This window comes from Hylobates moloch, unplaced genomic scaffold (assembly GCF_009828535.3).
Source record: "Hylobates moloch isolate HMO894 unplaced genomic scaffold, HMol_V3 SCAFFOLD_4, whole genome shotgun sequence".
Classification (NCBI taxonomy): domain Eukaryota; kingdom Metazoa; phylum Chordata; class Mammalia; order Primates; family Hylobatidae; genus Hylobates; species Hylobates moloch.
The window spans coordinates 113,053,648-113,074,960 of NW_026652279.1; the positions used below are offsets into that span (position 1 = coordinate 113,053,648).

The 21,313-nt window shown below is 35.1% G+C and overlaps 1 protein-coding gene across 5 annotated transcripts in view; it reads right to left on the minus strand.

Annotated features, from left to right (window-relative positions):
* INTS6 (integrator complex subunit 6) overlaps positions 1-21,313 on the minus strand; it is a 104,068-nt gene that overhangs the window by 36,464 nt on the left and 46,291 nt on the right. For all 5 annotated transcript variants that reach the window (XR_004247759.2, XM_032150928.3, XM_058437917.1 and 2 more), the window contains 3 exons: positions 9,388-9,571; positions 3,548-3,673; positions 1,639-1,793 (listed from right to left, as the gene is read on the minus strand). Coding sequence is in view for 4 of the 5 variants with exons in the window: in XM_032150928.3 (XP_032006819.1) it covers positions 1,639-1,793; positions 3,548-3,673; positions 9,388-9,571 (465 nt within the window). In the remaining variant the exon portion in view is untranslated. The remainder of the gene's footprint in view (positions 1-1,638; positions 1,794-3,547; positions 3,674-9,387; positions 9,572-21,313) is intronic.

Here is a 21,313-nt window from a genome sequence, read left to right on the forward strand (position 1 = left end):
TTGCCAGTTCTTTCCAATATTATTTCTTATTATTCTCTCTTCCATCATCATAATTCAACCACTTAAAATCTCTTACGTGAACCATATCAACAGCCCTCATAGGTAACCTACCTGCCTTTCAACTCATCTCCCCCTTCTAATTTTACTGCATATAACCACCACCAAATCAATTTTTCTAAAGATGTCTGTTAAAAACATCTTCAACTGCTCTTTGAACTCCACTGTTAAAAAGCTAATATTCCTTAACCCTGCATTTAAAGTCATAAGCAAATTGGTTACTTTAATAGTACTCTCAATGTCCTATATACATGTTATGATCCACCCATACTCAGCTACTTGTTAACTCCTCTAAACATACCTTGTTCTTTTTCACTTCCATATTTTTTTCTCATACTATTTCCTTCTCCAATTGAAGTCCTACCCACCCTCTACGGCTTGTAAGAATTTGTGATAGACTGCTAGAGCAGCATTAATAGATAAGGGTTGTGATACTGGTTTTGGATTTCTTTCCATTACAACTCAGGTACTGTATGTTCTCCTGTACATGTTAAATAAACACAATAGAATAAATAACCAACAAGACAATATTTCATACAAATACAGTATCTGTTCTGTAAGAGTTGAAAGAGCTCCAGAAGAGAAAGTAAAATGACCAAAGAAATTGGAAGTTTCTCCATAAAGCCAGACTAAAAAACTATGATGGTTCTATCAAAAAAAAAGAAAAGGTACATAGAAGATACTTCAATGAAATTTAGAAAACCTTAACTTCATGCACTACTTTATTAAATCCCTAATGAATAAAGGAAATATCACTTTATAAACTCAAAATAAAAATTATCCTGAAGAGCTGATACAGGTTTGAAGTACAAAAGGTTTCAAAAAGGTTTTGTTGTATGAAACATTATGAGACTGCTTAATGATCTGTGAAATACAATTCTTATTTTCTAAGGGTAAAATCAAGGAGAACCACTGCCATGCTCTCCCACAAAATATCCCTTAATGCCCTCAGATACTTGGAAAAAAATATGGAAAAAAAGAGTACACTAACACGACTAAATGGATATTAATTTGTATAAATGTACCCTATTATTTTAAGAATTACATAATGAATACTGATAATTCACCATGATCGCTCAGCAAACTTCATTGTTCCTAAAAATAATTCAGGTAAACAAAATCAGAAAATCTGTTCCAGCTTAAACCTCCAATCTGCAACACTATATATAACTAAAACCATACATATCAATATGCATTTAAGACTAAGTCCTAAAAAATTACATGCAAACTACCAAAATTATTTTCTAAGCCTTCGTTTAAATCCTAAATTGTGTCCCAGAGACAAATCCTCATTTAGAGTCTAAAGAGGAAATTTTGTACCCAGAAGCCAAGAATAAAAATCGTGAGCATAGCATTAGATTCTAAAGGAAGGAGATGCCTTTTTTCTATTACTTCATAATAAACAAAGTAACAGGGTATCATAGCAAAGCAACATAATAAAGCAAGTAACAGGGTATCATAGCACTTTGAACATCTGTCTAATCCCCATAAATTAATCACAGCTTTGACAACAAAATTTAAAACTAATAGGAAAGACAGCTGAATGGTTACTATTACATAGTTACAGTCTCTGGTACTTACTAGTGTTGGCGAATTTTGATCTGGCCAAAAAGACTCTGGAACAGGCCAATGACCTATAGGAACCCCAGTTTTAGGATTTGGTCTGACATATATGAGTTTGTGACAGCTATGCCAAGGCTGAGATCCAAAAGGCCTTGATATATCTGGCTGCCCATCTATATAGCAAAGAAATTAAGACAAAGAAAGCATATATCATAAGGGGGGAATAAGCATAAAAAGTTAAATTATATCATTACTTAAAGTAATAAAAAATTCCTAATATTTGTTCTTTTCTAGGTTTTCCTATTTTTCTTAAATGGCAGAACACTATGTCTGTTTAATATTTAGACTAGATTGTAATTCATTAGACAATAAGTACAAATTCCAACTATGAGTTCGCCAGTTCAAAGGAGGTCCGCAGCATCCTTTGCCTTCCCAACTGGAACACATAAAACATACTTCATGGTGAATATCTCTTTGATGAATGACATGTTTTCTTCATCAGATGATAAGAGCAAGCACCCAATTTGCCACCTTTATCATCATATCCCAAATGTCAAAAACAGTGCCAGGCACACAATAAATACTAGAATAAATAAGTATTGCAAATTGAGTATTTCTTAGAAATCATTTTAACTGAAGCCTAAAAAAAAAAAAAACTTAATAAGCAAATCTAGACCAAAGCACCTACCTTTAATCTAAAATAACTTTAGCAAAACAGCAACTATCTTCAACAATTCAGTAAACATTTACTAGTACGAAACTCTAAACAAAGCATTAAAATAATTTAAAAATAAATACATTGTAACAATTAATTTTTTTTTAAGTTTGGTTTCGTTAGAGCAGACATGACACAACTTATTGTTATCACCCATTCCTTCCCTATAGTACCCTCTCAGTACCCCCATTCTTTCATCTCTATGATCCTTCTCTTCTCCCAGGTACCTACTTTAGTGGACCACCTCTGCCAATTATCATTAAATGACTCTAAATCTTTGTGTGTCTGTGTTTTTTGTTGTTGTTGTTGTTTTTTTCTTTTTCTTTTTTTTTTTTTTGAGACGGAGTTTCACTCTTGTTGCCCAGGCTGGAGTGCAATGGCGCGATCTCCACTCACCGCAACCTCCACCTCCCGAGTAGCTGGGAGCATAGGCATGCGCCACCACGCCTGGCTAATTTTGTATTTTAGTAGACACGGAGTTTCTCCATGTTGGTCAGGCTGGTCTCAAATTCCCAACCTCAGGTAATCCACCTGCCTCAGCCTCCCAAAGTGCTGGGATTAGAGGTGTGAGCCACTGTGCCCAGCAATGACTCTCTAAATCTTGAAATAGGTAACATACAACGCAGACGGTCTCAACTATAAACCATCCATTGGTTCTACTATAACTCCTTATATCCACTGGCTATTGGAAATAGTTCATGATTACAGAAGCCAAGAAAAAGCCAGGTGGGACTCAGCTAGAGTTAGAAGAATCAAGCTTAATGGCAAAGCCTGGTTCCTCATTTTTGACCCACATAAACCATTTAGTTTCAATCAGTTTGATCCTTGGTACAAAAGTAGCTAAGGAGTTAAACATCTAGGATTGAACACTTTGGGAATTAAAGGGCACAGGAGAAGCATATATATGTTGAGAGGCAATTGTATAATACTACAAAGAAATTATAAAGTTGCTTATCTATAAATCCTTTAAAAGGCTTTTGACTTATCAAAATGTCAGGCAATAGACAATCATTAATACAAAAAGGTGATGCTACTAGACTACCATTAGTTTACCTTGACTTTCCTATTTAATCTTCCCTCTTTACCAACAGCCTTTCTGTCTTAATAATTTGGCCTTGCCTATCTTAAGGCCAAATCACAGTAAGTTTACAGTTCTAGTTGAATAAACAATAAAGAAAGTTTTCAATGTCTAAAAAAAAAGTGCAATAATACCTTCTACAGGGGAAGGATCTGGTCCTGCTTTTTCAAAGTTTATTACCACCCCACTTTGTACTTTCTGCACCAAGGACTCCAGACACTGATTAAGCATTCTTGGAGAACACACAGAATATGAACGGCCTGAGATTTAAAAAAAAAAAAAAAAAAAAGGAAGAATATAGTAAACTAGTTAGTTGCAAGAATTCCTACCTTTAGCAAGAAAAAAACAACTGTGGGGTTTCTGACGGTACTAACTAACAAAAGTTCAATGGTAAAAGTTGACTGATTTCATTATCTTATGAAAGAATGCACAAAAATAATTATTTCCAACCAACCAACAATCCCATTTTGTGAGAGTATGTAAATTTTTTCTTCTAATTATAGGTATTTGGAACATAGAATTCTTGGTCTGAACAAAACACAATGAAAACAAGTCACATATTTTATGTTTTTTTAAAACATATATGTAAAAAACACTATCTCCAACTGTTATGCAATATAATTTATCTTTAACACATATACACACACACACATCTAGTAACTGTCTCCCCAAAATCTTATTCCTGCTTAACAAAAGTATTATCACTAAGATTTACTGTGCACACAGTAGATATGTAATAACTACTTAACTAGTTTACTGGCAGTTTTTAAGTATTTTAAATATTTGCGTTTTAATATACAGATGGCAGCATGTGCTTTTCTGAATTTCACTTAGCTTACGTAAATACTTGGGAATTACCTGTCTTATGTGAATTCCCCTTTTGTACGTTTTAACCTATACTACTTTTGGTTCAGAAGCATTAAATACTAGTGATTTTTTAAAAAAGATACCAGTGAAAAGATCTTTTAAAGAGGAATTTTCAACAAAAATATCTAGACCTTTGCTATACAATACTTTATATACTAGACACAGGTAGCTATTGAGAACTTGAAATATAGCTAGTCTGAATTGAAATGTATAGTAAGTGCAAAATATACACCTGATTTTGTTGACTTAGTATGAAAAAATATAAAACATCTCATTAGTAATTTTCAAATATCAATCTCATACTGAAATAATATTATGGATATACTGATTTAAATAAAATATATTATTAGAATTAATTTCATCTATTTTTAATTTTTAAAGTGGCTACTATGAAATTTTTAATTACATATGAAATTTGAATCAGATTTCTATTATACAGTTCTGATCCAGACCAACACTAAAAACCTTGACAGCTAAAACTCAATCTTTGGCCAAATATTTTGCAATATTATTTGTAATAAGCTCAATATGAAGCCCTACTCTTTTACACATTCAACCAATTATTTCACAACACAAGCTACATCCTTACATTTGACACATCAAATTACTCATATCAACTTACACTTAATGTGGTTTGTTAAAGGCTACTCAGAAAAGAGAACATTATAGACAATGGTGACTCAAATCCTCAAAGTCAGCTTCACTTAGAAAAAATAAATATAACAACTTAACTGTATAAAATAATGACGATTATAACCTTAACAAATATCTACCAATTACTGAGTATCTACGTGCCTGGCAGTGTTCCAATCATTTTATGATATTAATTTCTTTAATCTCAGCAACAATTGTATGGGTTATTTTCTCCATTTTACAAATGAGAACACTAAGGCACAGAGAGGCTAACTAACTTTTCCAAGTTAGTATAGTGATAGAGTTACAGTTCAAACCCTTACAGTGTATCAGAAACTATTCTGGATATCCTTTGTCCCTTGGAAATCCTGTTAATTTGAAATCAGTACTTAAAATAGAGCATCTATATGAAGTCATGCTTATGTGAAAGAACTGGTAAATTTAAATTTTCTTCTAAGTCAATTTAAGTATATACAAAAAGCAATCCATAAAAAGGCTAACCATCTTTACATGCAAAAATATTAGAAGTTTACATAAAGGCTGAGTATCTTATTTCATGAAATTTAAGCATATTCCTAAGATGTCATTAAAAAGCAAAAATTTTAAAGTATATAAACTATGACAATTATCTCTGCTCTCCTAAGTTGTGTCATCAATTAAGAAAACATAAGCAAATCAATCTTAATACGAAATAAAATTACTAATCAGTATATTTTACAAAAGTTAGAAAAAAGAATAAATGAATCATCTGGCAAATAAAAATCTATTAATTATTTTAAAAGTTAGACAGAAATAGCAAATTTTGCTTTCTTTACAAAGTGAGCCTATATCCTAATAATGTTCCTCATGCGTACTTACTGTCTATGTCAAAACTTACTCCTTGGGATATACAACACTTTGTGCTAATGCATAAAGTTTCTAGGATCACTACCTGTATTTGTGAAAAAAGTTTTATTAGCACACACCTTCAAGTCAAGAAGCTGTCTCACTTTGGGTTATTTTGAGTCCACAAAAAAGTCAAACTAAATATAGTGAATCTAAACGCAGTATTAGCATCTTTGTCAAATAGAGAAGCAAATCAACATTTCTAAGGTGGTCAATAGTCCTTACAAAAGCTAAGAAAGTTAAATGTATTTAATCTAGAAATATCTATAATTTTTATAAAATACTTTAAAAATTCTTGATATATTCAACAACATGTCTATTACACATTTTAAAATCTGCTATCATCCTTGCACCTCCCCTAAACCTGCTTCTCCCCAGTGTACCATCTCAGTCCTTGGCACAGCCATCCATCTCTAGTGGTTCAGATCAACTGAATCATCTGTGAACCATCCTGGATTGCTTCTTCCCTTATTGTCCTCATCCTTGGTTCTCTTTTGCATTAAGCCACCTCTCACGACCTCCAAACCTAGCATTCTAGAACAAAGTACTACTACTAGTCTTCCTGCTTTCATTCTTGCCACTCTGTATTCTCATCTAACAGGTGAAGTGATATTTCGGAAACAGAAATCAGATGTCACCTCCTATAAAAAGCCTTCAAAAGGCTTCCCATCATACTTGGAAAATAAAAAAATATTTATTGTAGCCTAAAGACCCATTTGATATTTGGCCCCTGCCTACCTCTCTAAACCTAGCTATTACTCTATTCCTCCCTATGTAAGCTCCAGCCATGCCAGCCTTCCTGTTGCTTCCAAATATATAGAGAGCATGTCCCTTTCCTTGCCATTTCCTCTGCCTAGATATTTGTGTAATTAACTCCATTATTCAGGTCTCTGCTCAAATGTTACCTCCTCAGACGAAAACTTAGGTAGAATATTCTTTCTCTGCCTCAAGTTAGTCTCTATTCCCTTACTGTTTTGTCTTCATAGTAGGTAGCACCCTACTATCTACTACAATAGTAGTAGGCAGTACTACTATAAAGTATCATTTATTTATTTTACATGATTATTATCTGTCACTCAGTACAAAGATGTAAGCTTTCTATTGTTCCTGCTGTACTCCCAACACCCAGTAACAGTTATTTGGCATAGAGTGGACACTCATTAATTACCTGGTATCGAAAGGAAAATGCTTACAATGACTACCATTATGCAAATACAAAAATACATTGAAAGAAATATATTATTATTTTGGCAATACAGATGAATTTTTTCCAACATTTCCTTAGTGAACATGAATTACTCCATAATGGGAAAAATAAATGTACACAAATACACACATAAACAACTACTTTAAATTTTTTTTTTTTTTTTTTTGTGAGACAGAGTCTCTCTCTGTCAGCCAGGCTGGAGTGCAGTGGTACGATCTCAGCTCACTGCAACTTCCACCTCCTGGGCTCAAGCAATTCTCCTGCCTCAGCCTCCGGAACAGCTGGGATTACAGGCGTATGCCACCATGCCCAGCTAATTTTTGTATTTTTAGTAGAGATGGGGTTTCACCATGTTGGCCAGGCTGGTCTCAAACTCCTGACCTCAGGTAATCCACCTGCCTTGGCCTTCGAAAGTGCTAGGATTACAGGCGTGAGCCACCGCACCCGGCCAACCTTAGGTTTTAAAAATGCACAGGAATTGTTAGCAGTGATTACATATTCGGATAGTGCAATACCAGTGGGTATTATCTTTTTTGTTCTTTCTACCTTTCTGGTGTTCCCCAAAACTTTCTTTAGTGAACATCCTTTAAATTAAAAAAGAAAGAAGACACATTATTCAGAGATATGAAAAGGTGAGTGACATTTGAGCGGCTTACCCTTATTGCTAGTAAGAGCATGAAAAGGAGCAAACAAACTACCACACCAGGAAGGATTTAGAATGTATATTTAGGGAAGACTTCCTAATTTCTTGACTAAGATTTCTGCATCATTGAAAGATATCACCAAGGATGACTTTGGAACTTTTCCTCTAGAGATGTTCCTTTCAAAGAATAAGCAAAGTAGCTTTAATATATTACTACCTAAAGGCAAGACTGCTACATGATGTCTCATGGTTCTTTTCAGACTCTGATTATACCACTCACTTGACTTCACACTCTGAATATTCCTGATCCTAGTGACAAAAGTTATAGTATATTTAAGTCCCAAAAGTTCATCATAATTCTAAGTTCAAACTAAGTAATTCCTAGTAAGGAATTTCCAGTGTGAGAATGTTATAGCCTCCAAGCCTTTCAGAACCTGTTAAGTAAAATCCCCAGAGTTAAAAAAAAAAAAAAAAAATCAGAATTTTTAACAAGGGTGCCAGTTCAAAGCTGGAAACTAAAATTTCATGAATATAAATGTGCACCCTCCCACAGAAAAAAATACGACTGTCACCGAAAAATATTATCTATGTAAAGAGAATTGTTAGTTAATTTTCAAATTTAGATGACAGGTCGTCCCTAAAAAAAAATTACATATATGCCTTTTTTACCCTTTGTTAATTAAATTGTGAAGACATTACAAAAGTTCACAAAAAGCATTTCTATAAAATGAAAGCATTTAATGACATGAATAACAGTTTTCTATCTATTTCACACACTTGTGTAAGGTTAATCCCTTTTTGTCTGTGAATTTTGCAGATTTCCAAAATCCATAGAATTTCAGAAAAAATGTACCTAAAATATTAATTAGAACTTACATTTTCTCTTATGTAGCTGGCTATGACGAATTTCATTAGAGCACCAACTGTGTCTGCAGATTACGTCACAGGCCCTTATCTTAAGTAAAATAGTGGAATGCTAGACTTGCACATTTTAATATCAAATACAGAATTTGATATTAAAATTATTTTAATAAAATTCTCAGGTGAGAACTGAAATGCTCCATGAAAGCAAAAACGCCGTGTCTGTCTTACTGACTACTGAAAGCCAAAAGCATGGAACAATACTTGGTACACAGTAGGCACACAATACATACCTATATGAAATTAATCCACCTGTTAGACAATTCTATATTAAATGAGTTCTGAGTTGATTACATATTGTATTTCAAGATTTCCCTTGATGTTCACTAAGCATAGTACCTATCTAATCTGATGTATAAGTGAAACAGAAGCTGGATAAGACCTCACTACCTGTTTCCTTTAATCTATCAATCTCTTTGCCTCTGGGAAAAATTGCACTTAACCAAGCATATCTCATCAAATATACAGAGATGATTCTCAAAACATTTTTTGCAAAAAATAATGCTATGGTACTTCTAAATCATTGGCAATCTTTGTAGATAAGAATATTAGTTTAACAACTTCAAATACTAGCATTTTCTATACAAGTAGAAAAAATATTACCATTCCTTGTTATGTCCAGGAGTAACCCACATTCTATTCAAATGAAGATCATAGACCATTATCAATAAATGTACTGTTAAAAGCATACATGCCTATTAATTCCTAATACTAACTTGTTAAATAAAAACAAACATGGAGTTTTTGAATGTACACTTTTAAAACATTCAGATAAAATCTGCTTTAAGTTACCGAATTACTGCCAGCAAAAAACTTACCGCCTGTCACTTCACACATTGGTGTGATTGCAGAGTCATCTAAAGGCACACCTGTCAACTGTTCTGATTCTACTGACATGGTGCCAGGCAACCGCAACACTAATGCAAAGAGTCTCTGATCCCAACGAAAAGGTTCCTTGGTCAATTCACTTCCAGGCAAAGGAGAATTAAGAGGTAAATGAAGCTGAAAGTAGGGGGGAAAAACAGTAATAAGAATTCCACAGGCTATTTTTCCAAAAAGCCTACTTTAATTACACTTATGTTAGAACTGCATCAACTCTCCTATCACTTGAAAAACAAGCTCAAATATAAAAGCTTACTTGTTCAAACATAGCTAAAACAGCATATGATACTGTTAGTTTAATTTTCTTAAACTTACTTTGAAGATACAGACTGAAAAAAATCTGTATTGTTGGAATGAATTTCAGATTTAGACTCAATTAATTACTGGGTGCTGAATTGCTTCCAAATAAATCATTTCATTTAATCATTAAAATAACCCTGTGATAGATATGTTATTCTTTTCTTTTCTTTTCTTTTTGAGGTTGGAGTGCAGAGGCACGATCTTGGCTCATTGCAACCTCTGCCTCCCAGGTTCAAGCGATTCTCCTGCCTCAGCCTCCTGAGTAGCTGAGATTACAGGTACGTAACACCACGGCCAGCTAATTTTTGTATTTTTAGTAGAGACAGAGTTTTGCCATGTTGGCCAGGCTGGTCTCAAACTCCTGATCTCAGGTGACCCACACGCCTCGGCCTCTCAAAGTGCTGGATTACAGGTGTGAGCCACCGTGCCCGGTCTTATTATTTTCTAAATGTAAAAAAAATAGACCTCATAAAAATGATTTGGCCTCCTGTGTCCAGAGTCAGTACTTTTTTATTACACCACAGCAATCTCAAACATCTTCACAGCTCTTAACATTTGAAAATATGCTTGATTTTATACAAGATAAACAATCTCAAAGCATTTGTAGAAGAGTAAATTTTTGTCACTCTAATTACATTTTAAATGTAGTGATTCTTACCACATCTGAGTAAATGTAGAGAGGTTTGGGGGGTTTTGTATGTGTTGCATGTTTTATTAATAATAGATGTTTCTTCCCTTAGACCTGCTAAGTTAGAATCTTTTCTGAGATTCTTAAGCATCTTAAAAAGTTTTAAATGACTACAATGGGCCCTTCTATACCAACAGAGTAACAGTGTACAAACAGAATCCACATATTCATCTCAGTGTCACTCAACGAGGATGACCAGACACTATGTTTCTCATGATATGATGCAATAACACAACATCAACTATAAAGGATTCTTACCAAAAAAAAAAAAAAAAAAAGAGGAAGAAAGAAAAGATTCGACCTGAATTGAATCAAGCCTTCAGTTCTAACTACCAGTTTGCAGGGAATAGTGGGGATATAGGATCAAGTTAAACACCAGCACAAGCAAGCAATCAGTCAAATCCAGAATGTGGAACATTATACAGGATAAATGACCTGGTTTCTCCAATAAATCAGTGGCATAAAAAAGCAAAGGGAAGGGAATCCGAGGAGTTAAAACTGTTATAAAAGAGGCAAAACCAAAGATTTTTGAGACAATCAGGAAATTTCGAGATTATATTACTGGAATTGTTAATAATCTTTTAAGTGTGATAATGGTATTTAAGTATATGGTGCTTAGGAAAACAAAAATCCTTACCACTTACAAATTTTTAAAAAATAAAGTCAAGACTCAGTTTAGGGCTTTTTTCTACAAATACTGGAGTATATTTTTATACAGAACATGCTTTTAAATGATCATTTCTAAATTAATTGTCATTTTTTTATACTAATTTCTTCACAAAGCAAGACCTAATTGTATTGTGTACAGCCTTTCTAAATCTCACACATAGAAGACTTCCAAACTTGATGGGGGTTGAAGTCATTCTACACTAAAATAGACTCAAGTTTCTTCATTGACTTACATCAAACCATTAAAAAAAGAAATCCAATTCTATTCTAGGAAGAGTTTTCCTACTGAAGCTATGTTATACTGGCACCTCTCTTCAAAACATTCATGCCATGAGAATATGCTGCAAGACTCCTTCATCAAGATCAGCCAAGATTTTGTGACTCTGGACAGAAGTCATGAGTTCTTTCTCTGGCACGTAAGGCAGAAGGCAGAAGCAACAGAGAAGGAATGCTGAAGAAATCTGGGCCAGGATATTCTCGAGGAAGGTTTTCCAGCCTCACAGGCTCTGTGACAATTGTAAACAGCTCAGGAACTCCAGGCCCTTACTGCTATTACCACACCCTGACAGAAGATAAATAAGCAAGCACTATTTACATCATCTCCTTTTACCCCAGACCAACCAACCACCTTTAAAGTATTTGGGAAACACAGCTACCAAGTGCTTGGTCATTTTCTCTCTAATATCACAGAAATGTCAAAGCACCAGTGGTGCTGGGTGAAGTTTCAACTGTTAATGCAGTTGCTTTGCAGAATAATGGATACATGGAACTGTCTTGAGAATGTGGGGGAAACAGCCACTGCGTGGAACACACACACACACACACACACACACACACACACACACACACACAAACTAATCATGTAATGACGAGCATGAAATAAATGGCCTTTGGCTGTACAAGGCTGAATCTAGAATGAATTTCAAATATATATTAAAAAAAAAACCAGCAAGGTTCACAAGCATATTCTAAGCATTTTACACATAGCTATATCAATTTTATAAACTTCAGGCAAATTTTTATTTATTTTTCTATTGCTTCTCATTTCTCCCTCCCCAAATCACCACCAACCGCTCAAAACCAAAAAAGGGGAAAATCCGCTATAGTTTAAATTAGTAAAATAAGGAGTAATGGCTGGCAAACAGAAACAGGAAGAAGATTAAAATCTGAAGGAAAAATCTCAGGAGGACTGACTTACTCCAGGTTTAAAGTTTACAGGTGAAATTCCAGTAATGTCTTAAAAATCAAAGGGGGTGGGGAGGTCTTCCTGAATATATGGACTTTGAGAATCAAGGAAAATTGCACATAAATGAAGAAAAATATAAAGTTAGTCACTAGAAAAATATGCAATAAAAATAGACAATTCCCAAAAGCAAAAAATGGGCAATAGATAAGGATACCTAAAAGGAAATTCATATGACCTATAAACATGTAGAAAGATGATCAAATACACTAGTTAACAGATAACACAAATTAAAATATTGATGAGATATCATTTCACAATAAGATTAGCAAAAATTTTTTAAATTTGACAATACCAAGTGATGACAAGAATATAAAGCAATAGGAACTCTCCAACACTTCTGGTGAGCCTATAATTATACTACCGTTTGGAGAACAATTTGATAGTATCTGATAAAGCTAAACATGGGCATATCCTAAAACTCAACAATGCCAAATCCTAGAAGAACTCTCATATTATTTGTATAAGATGTTAAAAAAAAAAAAAAGCAATTGACTACAGCATTATTTGAAACAGAGGAAAACTGGAAACAATTTAGAAGTCCAATAAGGGAATCAATAAATAAGCTGCAGTCTGTTCACACACCACATCTGAAATGAATAAACTAGAACTCTTAACATCCAACATGGATAGATCTCAAAACAATGTTTTTTGGATAATATAACATACATACATACAAGAACATATGTCCAGAAAGCACAGCTTAACAAATTTTCACAAGTTGAATGCCTTTGTGTAACTAAAGTTTGTATCAAGAAAAATAACTTTACTAACTTATGCCCCTCCCCAACTGACTAGTTTTGCCTGATTTTGAACTTCATAAAAATGGAGTATTGTCTCTTTGGTTTATGGCTTCTTTCATCATTGTAAAGGTAAGAATCACCTATACTGCTACATAGAATGGTAGATCGTTCATTCCTATTGCCAAATTGTTTATCTGTATACCATAATTAATTTATTTTTATTTTTTAGAGACAAGCTCTTGTTCTGTCACCCAGGCTGGAATGCAGTCACATGGTCATAGTTCACTGCACCCTCGAACTCCTAGACTCAAGAGATCTTCCTGCCTCAGCCTCCCAAGTAGGTAGGACTACAGGCACGTGCCACCACACTCAGCTCACTTTTTAATATTTTGTAGAGAACGGATCTTCACCAGGCTGGTCTCAAACTCCATAATTATCCTTTTGAATTGTTTGGGTATATTATGAATAGTGTAAGTATGAAATTACAGTACATGTCTTTGTGGAAAATATATGTATGCATTTCTGTTGAGTATATACCTAGTTGTGGAATTGCTGGATATGAATATGTTTACTTTCATCACACACTGCCAGTTTTCCAAAGTGGTTATACCAATTTATACTCCTACTAGCAGTGTATAACAGAACCAGTTGCTCTACATCTCCTTCATCAACACTTAGTTTTGGCTGTCTTTTTCACGTTAGCCATTTTGGGTGTGTGTGTGTGTGTGTGTGTGTGTGTGTGTGTGTGTGTGTAGTGGGGTTTTAATTTCCCTGATGTTTATGGAAGTGGAATACCTTTTCATATGCTTATTGGCCATTTCAATGTGCTCTTTTGTGAAGTAACTATTAAAGTCTTCTGCTTATTATTTTTAATTGGGTTGTCTAGCTTTCTCTTATTGATTTGGAGGATTGTTAATCTATTCTAGATGTCTTTTATTGCAGGGATCCCCAAGTCTGTGGCCTGTTAGGAATGGGGCTGCACAGCAGGAAGTGACCAGTGGGCAAGCAAGCATTACTGCCTGAGCTCCACCTCCTGTCAGATCAGCAGTGGCATTAGATTCTCATAGGAGCATGAACCCTATTGTGAACTGCACATGCAAGGAATCTAGGTTGTGCACTCCTTATTTGAGAATCTAACTAATGCCTGATAATCTGAGGTGGAACAGTTTCATTCCAAAACCATACCCACCCATGTCCACAGAAGAACTGTCTTTCTTCCAGGAAACCAGTCCCTGGTGCCAAAAAGGTTGGGGACCGCTGCTTTATTGGATACATTATAGTATTGCAAATATCTTCTACTCTGTTACCTCTGGCATTATTTTAGTGGTATCTTTTGATAAACAGAATTTATCTTAATAGATTTTTCCTTTCACAGTTAGTGCTTTTTGTTTCCTCATAGATAATGAAGATGCTCTCCCATGTTTTCTTCTAAAAGCTTATTATTTTCCCACTTAAAATCAAACCTGAAATACATCTGAAATTGAGTTTGGAGTATGGTCCAAAATAGGGGCAAAGATACATTTTTTTTTCCCAAATGGATATCCAATTGATACAGGCCATCCTTTCTATGCTGCACTAGAATGTCACCTCTTTCTTATATCGGGTGACTGTACACGTGGTAGTCTATTCCTGTGTCAAAAACAATATTACGTGGAAGGAAAAAAGGCAAGATGCAAAATGATGCACAGAATAGCATCCCTACACATTGTTAAAAGTAAACAATGTTTAGAATAGTTTTAGATATGTGTAGTAAAAATAAGAAAACGTGGACTAAATGACTATAAATCAAATTTGCAATTGTTGATTACGGGAAGGGAAAGAGGGAGGAAAGAGGGGAACAAGGGAGACTACACACTATCAATCTGCAATGTTCTGTTTCATTTATTAAATTTTTTAAAATCCAAAACAAAAAGAACAAGTCAAATATGGCAGAAACTTTTATATTCCTTATTCTTATCCAAAGTACGGAAACATATTAATATGAAGATAATTGTCAAAAGCCAGTAAATTATTCAAGTAGTTATCCATACCTCTTTTACAATAATATCATTATTTTATACAAAACCAAAGACAAGAAAACTTCCTATATGCCTCAACTCAACAAGAGAAAGATTAAGTACAGTAATTACTAACTCCAAAGCTCAGACATTTGTAAGGACCCCTAACAAAGAGTTATTCTTGAACAGCCATTAAAATACACTGCAAGAAGGTAGACTACTTCCTGAAAACTATACATGCATTCACTCATCATTTTTAATGTACCTACCAAATACTAGGTGTGTTTAGGCTCTGAGGATTTAAAGATAAATAATAAAATACACCCAGTACTTTAAGAGTTCTAAACAGAAGGATCACGTTCCTGAAGGAATCTGTTTCAGAGCTGTATTTAATGGAAAGAAGAAAACTGAGAATCACAGTACTAGCTAACAAGATATTTAATAGGATTTTTATTTCTGAACACTGGATGGGATAAGAGTTTCATAAGAGCTGTTTTCTGAGACTTAATCCCAAGAAACTCTAGTATGAGTATTCAAATGGAAGTGTCTGAACTAATGATGCTTTAAAAAAACTAGCCATTAATAACAATAATACTTTTATAGTGGTTACTATTAGATGCCACAAGTTATGCTAAATCCTTTATATATATTAATTCATTTAACCCACAAAATAAATGTATGAGATAGGCACTATTATAATCCTCACTTACAAACGACAAACAGAGAGCTTCAGGACTTGTCAGAAGGTACACAGTAAGTAGTGAGGAGACAGAATTCAAACCCAGGTAAGTCTGGCTCTTAAACACTGTGCTCTTAAACACTGTATTATACTGCCTAACCAGGAGTGGAAATATAATCTGCATTTTTAAAAAATCAAATGTTGAATTACTAATATTAAAAAACTAATTGTATTCAATGAAAAAAAACCTTAATTATAAAAATAACTACTTTTAGAAAAAAATTTTAAATTAATTTCTGTATCAATCTAGTGATTTTAAGTCCTTAATTAATACATCTTATAAACACTGTAGGTTATTTTTATAATGCACAGTCCTATGCTTTTCCCCTAGTTACTTGTCATACAGAAGAGTGGCAATATATTTTTCTCCCTCGTGCATTTCCCTTCCATTTCTTAAAACATGGGCAATAACAATAAACAACAATAGCTAGCATATTCTGAACACTTACTATGTGCCAAGCACCATTCCATGAGCTTTACATACAATATTTACAACAAGCAAATGGGATAGATACTATTATTATCCCCTTTTCAGAGATGAACTGTAATATAAGATTGTATGTTAGGAGACATCTGTTTGGAGAACACACTTAAGTAACCCATGCTATATCATCAAGTCTGGAACATCTAGGGAGGGAGGACTGCAATTTTAAGAACTGAATAAACCATGTGTGATTCAATAATATAGTAATTTTCCCATAACCATGATATTGTGGGCCTTTATTAGAATCTTATAAAATTATACTAGGCAAAGTTTCAGTCTAATGGACTAATAAGCAGAGAAAATTATTGTTTACATTCAGTTTAGTTTTTGCTTGAATACAAGTGAGGTTTTCCATATTGTTATTTTAAATGATTAATTTTAGTAGTATCGCCAACCCAAATATCTTATGTCATCATCTTCATAGCCAACAGAAAAAGAAATGCAACTTCAACTTAAATTTGGGAAGACGGTCCTATTTTTCCTAGTTTCCCTTGGAGACCTTACTGCCCCTTCACCTTTGAGTCCGTCTTCAACTTCTTACCAAAAAAAAAGGAATAAAACCTACTTCTCCATTGGTCTGAAAAACAAATGGCAGATTAGGCAGGTGACAGTTATCACCAAGTATGCTCAAATTTTATGTACTTATAAAAGTGCAATTTCCTCTTTATTTGTGACTTTGCTAAAATTAGACTAAAGCTCAACTTAAATCTTAATTATTTAGTTATTCATGGAGCACCTACCATAAACATAGCACAATTTCAGGATTTAATGTAGATAAATTACGCTGAATAAACAAGATTTGAGATTACATTTTAGTTAGCTCACTGTAAGAAAAGCTATTATAAAACCTCAGATAACCAAAATTCTCATACATTATTAATTTTTTAAACTGTAGAATGTAAAAAACTGAAACCAACGAACAGTAAAAAAAGATAAAAGAAGTTTATTTTTAAAACATCTTCAACTCAGGAATCTAAACAGATGTCTCCTAGCATACAACCTAATTGGCTGGATGAGGATCAAACCTGAGCCCACCATGAGTCAGGACTGATCTGTACCAACACAAGATTTCCCCTTAGCTGGGCATGGTGGCTCGCACCTGCAATCCCAGCACTTTGGGAGCCCAAGGTCACAGATCACGAGGTCAGCAGATCGAGACCATGCTGGCTAACACAATGAAACCCCGTCTCTACTAAAAATACAAAAAATTATCCCGGCGTGGTGGCATGTGCCTGTAGTCCGAGCTGCTCAGAAGGCTCAGGCAGGAGAATCGCTTGAACCCAGGAGGCGGAGGGTGCAGTGAGCCCAGATCGCACCACTGCACTCCAGCCTGGGGGACAGAATGAGACTCCATCTCAAAAAAAAAAAAAAAAGAAAAGAAAAGAAAAAGATATCCCCTTTCTTGAAATTGGAAGTTCTGCCAACTGGTTCTATTACCAAAGTAATTCAAATTATATGTACTCTCATAACCATGCTTCCCACTTAAGTTTTAATGACCTATTTACTTCACAGCCTATCCCACCAGTTTGGAAAAGGGAAAGGAAAAGGATCTGATTCTTTTGTTTCCCCCACAGTATTTGTCACACGAAATAATAAATGAAGATTCCACTCATGCGGTCTAAGCAAAGTAAAAGACATGCAAAGCTAGAGTTATAATCAGATCACAAGCACCTCTCAGTGTCCTGCCAATAAAAATTGTGCTCCTAGCCAAATGTGGTGGTTCACACCTGTCACCCTAGCACTTTGGGAGGCTGAGGCAGGGAGGATTGCATGAGGCCGGGAGTTCGAGACCAGCTTGGGCAACATAGTGAGATCCTATCTCTACAAATACACACACGCGCACGCGCGCGCACACACACACACACACAGACAACCCAGGCGTGGTGATGCACACCTGCAGTCCCAGCTACTTGGGAGGCTGCAGCAGGGGGATAGCTTGAGCCCAGGAGGTTGAGGTTGCAGTGAGTCATGATAGTACCACTGCACTCCTGTCGATTGAGTGACAGAGGGAGACTCCATCACAAAACAAACAAGCAAAAACTAAAAAAAAAAAAAGAAACTGTGCTCCCTCCACCCCAACACACATAGATACAAAGTTTCCATGCTAATGTAAGTCACGAGTTACAGAACCAGTCTTATCTCAAAGACCTGGAAGTCTTATTCTTTCCCTGTGTGTGTAACCAGTTCATCTCTATGGCCCTTGTATGTGCCCATACATAGAGAATATAAACACATGAGCTGCAAAGCCTACCTGACACCTTGAGCAAGGGGTGGAAAAACACATATTCCATAAGCTGGCACCATAACAAACACTCCATCCAGCTCAATATATAAGATGCATATGTACTGAGAATTTACATATGTACATACTTCCACTGAAGCCCACATGAAACATAACCTCATATATTCATTCTTGCTTTATTAAGAGATATAAAAAACTTGACCATATATTATTTCTTGTAATTTTTAACTTCATATACCAAATTATAACTTTTTTTTATAGTTTACTGCAGTGGCCTAGTACCAATGAACTCAGCACAGTATCAAAGAAATAATTAGGTCATGATAAATACACACATTTTATTGTTAACATGTGGGGCCTTTTAAAAAAATTAGAAGAGGGATCAGAAATCAAGCTGTAACTCAGGAGTTATTTAATGAAAGGCAACACATTAGACATTGTAATCTTCTACTTTCAAGAACATGTAAGTAAACAATTATGTGTTATGATATGTACAACAATAAAAATATGCATAAAGTACAAAAGAATAAATGATTAGGGGATAAACCAGGGAAGACTTCTCAGAGGAAGTAGCATCTGAGCAAGTGTGAAGAATAATAAGTTTACTGAGAATCCAGAACCTCATGCAAGTTAGGGAGTAATGAAGAGTTACTTCATGATCATGATCAAACACATAGGAGACAAGAAATCATAATAATAAATACTGGGATGAAAACTAAATTAAACTTCAGAACTGGTGGAGAATACAGTGCAGAGGAGAGAATGATTTTTAAGAAAGCCTTTAATCCTTTAAGGATGGGTTGGATTTTAATATAGGGAGATAGAGAAATAACATCCAGGGAAAAGGAGTATATGAGGAAAGAAAGAGGAAGTGTTGAGGAAATTAGCAGCCCAGTTGAGGGCAAGCTTAAAGAAAACGCAGAGGAATAATTAGGAAATTTTCTTCATTCCCCAGTCCTCTCACTCAATATATCTGTCTTTTGGAGTTATACTTAGCCTATCAATTCTTGGATTTCCCTACTGTTACTTTTTTTTTCCACAAACAACTCTCATACTAAGTCATCAATGGGTTTTTGTTTTGTTTTGGCTTGGTTACTCTGGTAGATGGCACAGTACTCTGAAGTACTCAGAGGTATTCAGAGTCTAAGTCTTACTAGGCCTAGCAGCTTTATTTCCACTTCCATGGAAGCTGGCTACCATGTAAAAAAGCTTGAATTATGCTACTAAATGATGGAGACAGAAGCCACAGGGATGAGAAGCAAGGTCCCCCAGAAAACTGGCAGCACCAAAGCCCCAGACATATTTAAATAAGACCATCTTGTATGTTCCAGTCCTGGATAAGCCTGGGGCTAATGTAACCAACTCACAAATTCTTAAGAAATAATAAACTGTTGTTTTAAGTCACTAAGTTTTGCGATGATTTGTTACACAGCAGCAGATCTCTCCTTGAGTCATTAAAATATTGGAGATTTTCAAATCTGGCTTCCAGGCAGCATTCAAAACTACTTCCCAGTCTTTTGAAAGGAATCCTCCTTTGGCTTTCATGCTGAAATATTTTCATGGTTTTCCTTCTCTCCTCTGGCTGCTCCTGCCTTCCATCCTCACCCCTAACCTAGACACAACCTCCAATACCTAACTAGTAAGTGCTGCAGATCCTCAAGAATCAGTCTTAGGTTTTGCCCAATGTATAGTCTCAACCCTCAACCCTACGACTCACAGCTTCAATTTCTATCAATAATCAAATAATAATAATAATAAAAACTGTATTTTGAGCCTCTATCTCTCTCTCTTCTGAGCACCAAATATTCTACCTCATGACACACCCTCCTGAATGGCTCAAAGGGTATGTCAAGTAAACATGTTCAAAACTGAACTTAAGATTTTCCTCTACCCAAAATGGTCCTCTCTTCCAATATTCCCTAACCCAGTAAAATGGCATCATTATTTATCGAATAATGGATAACCACCTCCTCCCTGTTTCTTACATCACCTCCTCCCTGTTTCTTATACCCCCAACTGTATTATATGTCATCAGGTTTTACTGATTTAACCTCCTAAATATCTCTTGAAACTGAAACTCCTCTACCATCACCAACCTCCTTGACCAAGCTATTGTCAAGACTAAACAATGCTCCAACAACTACTTTTATCTCCCTCTCCTCCACCCCCTACCTCTAAATAAAACCCTTGGATGGCTTCTTATTGCTTCTATATTAATAATATTACTCAGCATGGTCTGGAAGCCCCCTATATGGTCAAGTCCAACCTTCTTTTCCATCTTGTACTACGATCCCTCTTCTTGTATGCTCTAAGCCAAGCTTGTCCAACCCGTGGTCCACAGGCTACATGTAGCCCAGGATGGCTTTGAATGTAGCCCAAAACAAATTTGTAAACTTTCTTAAAACATTATGAGATTTTTTTGTGATTTATTTTTTTTTTTAGCTCATCAGCTATCATTAGTGTTAGTGTATTTTATGTGTGGCCCAAGACAATTGTTCTTCCTTCCAATGTGCCCCAGGGAAGCCGAAAGATTGGACACCCCTGTGTCTAAGCCACATTAGCCTTCTTTCAGTTCTTCATTCTCAAAATGTACTCCTTTCAGAGAGAGAAAAAAAAAAGAAAGCCTTTGTACATGCTAGTCCCTCTGTCTGGTACAATCCTCTTTTCTATTTTTTGAGTAACAAATCCTACTCTCTTCAGATCTTGGCCCTCCAATGACCTCCTTGACCAGATCTAATTCATTGTAAGCTCTCACAG